This window comes from Lampris incognitus, chromosome 2, assembly GCF_029633865.1.
Source record: "Lampris incognitus isolate fLamInc1 chromosome 2, fLamInc1.hap2, whole genome shotgun sequence".
Classification (NCBI taxonomy): domain Eukaryota; kingdom Metazoa; phylum Chordata; class Actinopteri; order Lampriformes; family Lampridae; genus Lampris; species Lampris incognitus.
This window is the reverse complement of record NC_079212.1, coordinates 2,541,631-2,550,965: the sequence shown is the minus strand read 5'-3', so window position 1 is coordinate 2,550,965 and position 9,335 is coordinate 2,541,631. Positions and strand designations below refer to the sequence as shown.

Below are 9,335 nucleotides of genomic sequence, written 5' to 3'. Positions count from 1 at the left end.
CTGACATATATCACATTTATATCATGTAAACCTGACATGTATCATGTAAATCTGACATATATCACATTTATATCATGTAAACCTGACATGTATCATGTAAATCTGACATATATCACATTTATATCATGTAAACCTGACATGTATCATGTAAATCTGACATATATCACATTTATATCATGTAAACCTGACATATATCATGTTTATATCATGTAAACCTGACATATATCATGTTTACATCATGTGAACCTGACATATATCATGTTTATATCATGTTAACCTGACATATATCAGGTAAACCTGACTTATATCATGTTTACATCATGTAAACCTGACATATATCATGTTTATGTCATGTAAACCCGACACATATCATGTAAATATGACATATATCATGTTTACGTCATGTAACCTGACATATATCATGTTTATGTCATGTAAACCCGACATATATCATGTAAATATGACATATATCATGTGTTTACATCATGTAAACTTGACATATATCATGTTTGTGTCATGTAAACCTGACATATATTATGTTTATATCGTGTAAACCTGACATATATCATGTAAATATGACATATATCATGTGTTTACGTCATGTAAACCTGACATATATCATGTTTGTGTCATGTAAACCTGACATATATCATGTAAATATGACATATATCATGTTTACGTCATGTAACCTGACATATATCATGTTTATGTCATGTAAACCCGACATATATCATGTAAATATGACATATATCATGTAAATCTGACATATATCACATTTATGTCATGTAAACCTGACATATATCATGTTTACGTCATGTGAACCTGACATATATCATGTTTATATCATGTTAACCCGACACATATCATGTAAATATGACATATATCATGTTTACGTCATGTAACCTGACATATCATGTTTATGTCATGTAAACCTGACATATATCATGTAAATATGACATATATCATGTGTTTACATCATGTAAACCTGACATATATCATGTTTGTGTCATGTAAACCTGACATATATTATGTTTATATCATGTAAACCTGACATATATCATGTAAATATGACATATATCATGTGTTTATGTCATGTAAACCTGACATATATCATGTAAATCTGATATATATCATGTTTATAATGTGGCAGGAATGAGGAAAAACACAGGAGACCAAGGCGAGTTTGATGTTTATTCCTCAACTCCAAAAACCAACTGCAGCAGGAACAACCCTGCACCGGCGAGCCCGGGAACGTAAACCACGCCCCCAGCTCACAGCCCTGCTGGGTGAGAGGCATAGCCCCTAGTGGGACACCAAAAGTTACTCTTCTTAGATGTGATTCAGTGTTTTCAATATTCACGTACTGAAACCTGTTATTTAAATAACTTCCTAACCAGCATTGTGTGACACCTCTTATACCATAGTGCTCCAATTACTGCATGAGTAAGGAATGATCGACTGTGTGAAACGATTTACGTCCATCAATAAAAACACCTACAGTGTTTTGTGTCTCATCTACTGCTGTTGCTATATTTTCTACAAAATCCATCACTGCTATCTGTGTGTGTGTGTGTGTGTGTGTGTGTGTGTGTGTGTGTGTGTGTGTGTGTGTGTGTGTGTGTGTGTGTGTGTGTGTGTGTGTGTGTGTGTGTGACAGACTCACATATGGACCAATAAAAGCTCTTCTTCCGTTGCAGCTCTAGGCTGAAAACACAGATTGTGGTTAAAATCACTTAACATGACTTATCATTTAATATATCAATAATCAATCAATCAATCAATCAATCAATCAATGTTTATCATCCATCCAGTCTTCATGTCTGACCTCCACGGTGATGCAGCGGGACAGCAGGCCTTGTCTCTCCAGCTCTGCCATGATGGCGGTGACTCTGTCTGGACTCTCTGGATGACTTTAAATCAACAATACACTGTTTTAATATCAATAACCACAATAACTGTCAGCCACAGTACTATTAACACTACTAAAACCAATGACACACACACACACACACACACACACACACACACACACACACACACACACACACACACACAGATGTACCTTTGTTCCCAAAGACTTCTATGGTGAGTAAACATCTCACTGTAGACCAAACCTGATCCATTGGCAGGAGCTCTGCTATCCAAGTCCTACAAACACACACACACACACACACACACACACACACACACACACACACACACACACACACACACACACACACACACACACACACACACACACACACACACACATCTATGAGCTTGCTAGGTGACGCAATTGTTCCTTCATGTTGCACATAGTCACATCAGTAAACATTCATCCCCAATTCACACTCACTCACTCACACACACACACACACACACACACACACACACACACACACACACACACACACACACACACACACACACACACACACAGTACCATTTGCTGCAGTTGACTGGTCAGCTCCTCATCTCTTTTCTTCTGCTCCATTGTGGCCTTCCTCCTGGCAACCAACATCCTGCTAAACCCTCCTTTCCTGTCTTTACCACTGTGGCACTACACACACACACACACACACACACACACACACACACACACACACACACACACACACACACACACACACACACACACACACACACACACACACCTGGATTTCAGATTGTGGATAAAACTCGTTCAGACACACAGAGAGAATTCCAAGACCACAGCTCCATCAGAGCCGTCCTGTCCTCCCATCTGTCCTCCCACCTGTCCTCCCATCCTGTCCTCCCATCTGTCCTCCCATCTGTCCTCCCATCTGTCCTCCCATCTGTCCTCCCACCTGTCCTCCCATCTGTCCTCCCACCTCCTCCATCTCACCACCTCGTTCGTACTGAGCTTTCTTCCTGTTTTTCCTCCCTGTTAAAGGTTTTTTTCTTAGGGAGTTGTTCCTTATCCCATGTGAGGGTCTAAGGACAGGATGTTGTGTTGCTGTAAAGTCCCTGAGGCACATCTGTAATTAGTGATATTGGGCTTTACAAATAAATATAATATACAAATGAAACTGATCTGACTTAATCACGTGCAGAATCACTAACTAGCACATCTCAATAGGTAGCACATATTGACAGAACCCCGGCACTCCTCTTTTGCTACTACTACTACTACTACTACTACTACTACTGTTACTACTACTACTACTGTTACTACTACTACTACTACTACTACTACTGTTACTACTACTACTACTGTTACTACTACTACTACTACTACTACTACTACTACTGTTACTACTACTACTACTGTTACTACTACTACTACTACTACTACTACTACTACTTCCGGCTGCTCCCGTTAGGGGTCGCCACAGCGGATCATCCATTTCCATCTCTTCCTGTCCTCTGCATCTTCCTCTGTCACACCAGCCACCTGCATGTCCTCCCTCACCACATCCATAAACCTCCTCTTTGGCCTTCCTCTTCTCCTCTTCCCTGGCAGCTCCATATTCAGCATCCTTCTCCCAGTATACCCAGCATCTCTCCTCCACACATGTCCAAACCATCTCAATCTTGTCTCTCTTGCTTTGTCTCCAAACCGTCCAACCTGAGCTGTCCCTCTAATATACTCGTTCCTAATCCTGTCCTTCTTCATCACTCCCAATGAAAATCTTATCATCTTCATCTCTGCCACCTCCAGCTCCACCTCCTGTCTTTTCATCAGTGCCACTGTCTCCAAACCATACAACATAGCTGGTCTCACTACCATCTGGTAAACCTTCCCTTTAACTCTTGCTGGTACCCTTCTGTCACACATCACTCCTGACACTCTTCTCCACCCACTCCACCCTGCCTGCACTCTCTTCTTCACCTCTCTCCTGCACTCCCCATTACTTTGGACAGCTGACCCCAAGTATTTAAACTCATCCACCTTCATCACCTCCACTCCTTGCATCCTCACCATTCCACTGTCCTCCCTCTCATTCACGCATAGGTATTCCATCTTGCTCCTACTGACTTTCATTCCTCTTCTCTCCAGTGCATACCTCCACCTCTCCAGGCTCTCCTCCACCTGCACCCTACTCTCGCTACAGATCACAATGTCATCCGCAAACATCATCATCCATGGAGACTCCTGCCTGATCTTGTCCGTCAACCTGTCCATCACCATTGCAAACGAGAAATGGCTCAGAGCCGATCCTTGATGTAATCCCACCTCCACCTTGACCCCATCTGTCATTCCAACCACACACCTCACCACTGTCACACTTCCCTCATACATATGCTGCACCACTCCTACATACTTCTCTGCAACTCCCCACTTCCTCGTACAATACCACACCTCCTCTCTCAGCACCCTGTTGTATACTTTCTCTAAACCCACAAAGACCCAATGTAACTCCTTCTGGCCTTCTCTATACTTCTCCATCAACATTCTCAAAGCAAACATCACATCTGTGGTGCTCTTTCCCGGCATGAAACCATACTGCTGCTGCTGATCCTCACCTCTCCTCTTAACCTAGCTTCTGTTACTCTTTCTCTCCTCTTAACCTAGCTTCTATTACTCTTCCCCATATCTTCATGCTGTGGCTGATCAACTTTATACCTCTGTAGTTGTTACAGTTCTGCACATCGCCCTTGTTCTTGAAAATCGGTACCAGTATGCTTCTTCTCCACTCCTCAGGCATCCTCTCACTTTCCAAGATTGAGTTAAACAATCTAGTTAAAAACCCCACTGCCATCTCTCCTAAACACCTCCATGCCTCCACAGGTATGTCATCTGGATTAACCACCTTTCCACTCTTCATGCACTATTTGTTTACAAATAAGGCAAATTATTTCATTAAGGTCCTTCGGCTTGCCGGTTGATTTCGATTTAAAAGTAAAATAATCCAAAATAGGGGATTTTGTATTATTTTTCGCAACAAGCTCTTCCATGATTGCATTCACTGAAAATGGCTGGCGTGCATGGGGGGCGGGGAGATATGGACCATCGCTGACTGTTGGGCAGACGGTGGGCGGTAGGAAAATGTTGACATATCGCCAAACCTTCTACTAGTGTCTTTTAATATGTGACATTCACACAAACATTAACAGCAGGGCTCCTGCTAGGTGCTGGGAGGGGACGACTCAACCACCTGGTACTGAGTGTCTCTCAAACTGCTGATGCAGGTCTCACAGACAGCCTGAGTGAGACAGGTCCATCCTGTCTGGCGGGACAAACGGGCCTACCTGGGCTGTGTTATTAGAGGGACATGGCGCTGTGGCATCCCGTTCAGAATCCATAGCTGGTCTCCTTCCTATCCTGTACACACACACACACACACACACACACACACACACACACACACACACACACACACACACACACACACACACACACAGAGCTTTACTGGGGCAGTAGGCGCTCCCGGTGTCCAGCAGGTAGAGACTCTACGCTGGCTGTACTGGAGCTGAGTCCGCTGTCAGCGTGTCAGTTTAAACGGCAGACATTGCAGCGGTAGAGACGCTGAGACAAGCAGGACGCTTGGTGGTGCAGACACGTCCCCCGCAGCAGACCGGGCGTGCTGGCTGGGAGTGGACGCCACACGTCTCCATAGTCACACATACACAGAGAGAGAGAGAGAGAGAGAGAGAGAGAGAGGTTATCAGCCCGTCTGATGGAGGAGGGCTGGCAGAAAGACGGCGGGTATTGAGGTGTTCTGGTCGGTTGGCTTTCCGCCCAGTACCCCACATGAACAGAGCAGCTCTAGTCAGGTTCCCCGGTGCGGAGGAAGTTCCGACATTTAACGCCTCCTTCTCCTAACAACGCGGTTCATTCCCCGCCGCCGCCGCCAAACACCGTCTACCGCCCCGCCGAACCCCCGCCGAACCCCCGCCGAACCCCCGCCGAACCCCCGCCTGCACACACCACCTCCGGACGGGCGACAAGATAATACAAGTAACGACGACGACAACAACAACAACAACAACACCAACATAACAATAACAATAATGACAACAACAGTAATAATAATAATATCAATAATAACAATAAGTGCTGAAAATGGACTTACAGTCGATCTAACGAGCGCAACCCAAACAGACGTCGCACATAAATGACGTCATGACGGGTAGCGCTCCGCTTTACATGTTGAGTTCTAAAGGTCCACCTATAACTGTAATACATAACGGTAATATATAACTATAATATATACCTATAATATATAACTATAATATATACCTATAATATATAACGGTAATATATAACTATAATATATAACTGTAATATATAACGGTAATATATAACTGTAATATATAACTGTAATATATAACTATAATATATAACTGTAATATATAACTATAATATATAACTGTAATATATACCTATAATATATAACTGTAATATATAACTATAATATATAACTATAATATATAACTGTAATATATAACTATAATATATAACTGTAATATATACCTATAATATATAACTATAATATATAACTGTAATATATAACTATAAAATATAACTGTAATATATAACTATAATACATAACTGTAATATATAACTATAATATATAACTATAGTATATAACTGTAATATATAACTATAATATATAACGGTAATATTGAAACATTACCATTGCGATCAGCTAATTTCCACAAGCAAACGCTGTTGGCGTGGTCTGTTATTTACAAGCACAGTTTCTGTCCGTCCGCATATATATATATATATATATATATATATATATATATATATATATATATATATGTCATTTGGAATAATAACAACAACGAATCTTACTTTATTCAGACACAAAGGGAGGGTCCATGTTAAAGACAACAACAAAGAAATACAACACAAGACAAGAACACAAAAATATAGCTAAAAACAGCAGCTCACACAAGTCCACAATGATTAAAAGCTATACAGACATTTGTTCCGATGTTTCCAGAAACAAGAGGAGGACCTGGCGTCACTTTGTGTAGGCTCCGTTAACAGCATTATAATTACATTCTTAGAATCAATTAATTGACACATAAATTTGAGCATAAAATTCCTCAACACAGCATGAAAAGTGGGAACATTACTAGTCACAAACACGTGACTTGAACTTGTCCAGCTTGGAAGCTTGAGCAAGAATCTAAATGCATCATTACATGCCACCTGCAGCTATTTCATTTTTGCTTTACTATAAGTGCACCACAAGTGGGCGGTGTAGAGCGGAGTACAGTAGGCCCTAAAAAGAGCAGTTTTAACCTCGTCTGTACACATGTGAAATTTGCGTGCCAGCATACTGGCTTGTGCATACAGTTTGCAACACTGGCACTGCACAGCATCGTCGTCACATAGATCATTCCTGATGACGTGACCCAGATATCTGATGATGTGACCCAGATATCTGATGACGTGACCCAGATATCTGATGATGTGACCCAGATACCTGATGACGTGACCCAGATATCTGATGACGTGACCCAGATATCTGATGACGTGACCCAGATATCTGATGACGTGACCCAAATATCTGATGACGTGACCCAAATATCTGATGACGTGACCCAGATATCTGATGACGTGACCCAAATATCTGATGACGTGACCCAGATATCTGATGACGTGACCCAGATATCTGATGATGTGACCCAGATATCTGATGACGTGACCCAGATATCTGATGATGTGACCCAGATATCTGATGATGTGACCCAGGTATCTGATGACGTGACCCAGATATCTGATGATGTGACCCAGGTATCTGATGACGTGACCCAGATATCTGATGATGTGACCCAGGTATCTGATGACGTGACCCAGATATCTGATGATGTGACCCAGGTATCTGATGACGTGACCCAGATATCTGATGATGTGACCCAGATATCTGATGACGTGACCCAGGTATCTGATGATGTGACCCAGATATCTGATGACGTGACCCAGGTATCTGATGATGTGACCCAGGTATCTGATGATGTGACCCAGATATCTGATGATGTGACCCAGGTATCTGATGATGTGACCCAGGTATCTGATGATGTGACCCAGATATCTGATGACGTGACCCAGGTATCTGATGATGTGACCCAGATATCTGATGACGTGACCCAGGTATCTGATGATGTGACCCAGATATCTGATGACGTGACCCAGGTATCTGATGATGTGACCCAGATATCTGATGATGTGACCCAGATATCTGATGATGTGACCCAGATATCTGATGACGTGACCCAGGTATCTGATGATGTGACCCAGATATCTGATGACGTGACCCAGGTATCTGATGATGTGACCCAGATATCTGATGATGTGACCCAGGTATCTGATGATGTGACCCAGATATCTGATGATGTGACCCAGATATCTGATGATGTGACCCAGGTATCTGATGATGTGACCCAGATATCTGATGATGTGACCCAGATATCTGATGACGTGACCCAGATATCTGATGATGTGACCCAGATATCTGATGACGTGACCCAGATATCTGATGATGTGACCCAGATATCTGATGACGTGACCCAGATATCTGATGATGTGACCCAGATATCTGATGACGTGACCCAGATATCTGATGATGTGACCCAGGTATCTCGCTCTGTTCACCACATTTAGTGCTTGGTCTGCCAAGAAGAATGAGGGGAAATGTTGCTTCTTATCCTCCTTGGTTTTAGCAGTCATGACAACTCTCTTTTTAGAGTTAAATCTAACGTCATGCTGCACCCCATAGAATAACCATGACGTACCATTCAAAAACAAATCCGTATTTTCCCCAAATTGGTTTAACCGCAATATTTTATTTGTAAAACAGATATTTAATTCGAAAGGTCTTCTAATGAGTTATTCTGAAAGTTTGTGTGTTTATAATAAAGACTCTGCTGTTGTAATGGATGCCATGTTGCTTAAGGGCAACACTGAAGCCCTTCTTTCCCCCCCCGTCACTTCACGTTAATGACGCTGTGGCACGGCGCGCGTGTCCGGAGGAGTCCGTGTGTTCGCGTGCAGAAGCACGCCTGGCCACTACAGGTGCGTCTGATAATTAGCAGCCATTAAGATGAGTTCACACGCGACACACAACCGTGTGTTCGAATCTCCTGATCATTCAGATGTGTAATGGCGACACATAACATTCATTTCTATATTTACACATTCATTCCTTTATTCTATATTTACACATTCATTCCTTTATTCTATATTTATACATTCATTCCTTTATTCTATATTTACACATTCATTCCTTTATTCTATATTTACACATTCATTCCTTTATTCTATATTTATACATTCATTCCTTTATTTCTTATTACACGTTTATTCCTTCGTGAGCGGCGCTGAACCCTCATCGCCTCCCTCACTTCCGGTTCGTCGTGATTGGTCCGACGCA

At 42.1% G+C, this 9,335-nt stretch overlaps 1 protein-coding gene across 3 annotated transcripts in view; it reads right to left on the bottom strand.

The window, feature by feature from the left end:
- The window catches only part of hdac6 (histone deacetylase 6), a 56,042-nt gene extending 50,001 nt beyond the window's left edge, over window positions 1-6,041 (bottom strand). For all 3 annotated transcript variants that reach the window (XM_056274064.1, XM_056274065.1, XM_056274066.1), the window contains exons 1-6: window positions 6,021-6,041; window positions 5,197-5,269; window positions 2,426-2,542; window positions 2,063-2,148; window positions 1,826-1,910; window positions 1,664-1,704 (exon numbers count right to left, since the gene is read on the bottom strand). In XM_056274064.1, coding sequence (XP_056130039.1) covers window positions 1,664-1,704; window positions 1,826-1,910; window positions 2,063-2,148; window positions 2,426-2,542; window positions 5,197-5,250 — 383 coding nt within the window. In that variant the 5' untranslated portion in view covers window positions 5,251-5,269; window positions 6,021-6,041. The remainder of the gene's footprint in view (window positions 1-1,663; window positions 1,705-1,825; window positions 1,911-2,062; window positions 2,149-2,425; window positions 2,543-5,196; window positions 5,270-6,020) is intronic.
- Between the last annotated feature and the right edge of the window lie 3,294 nt (window positions 6,042-9,335).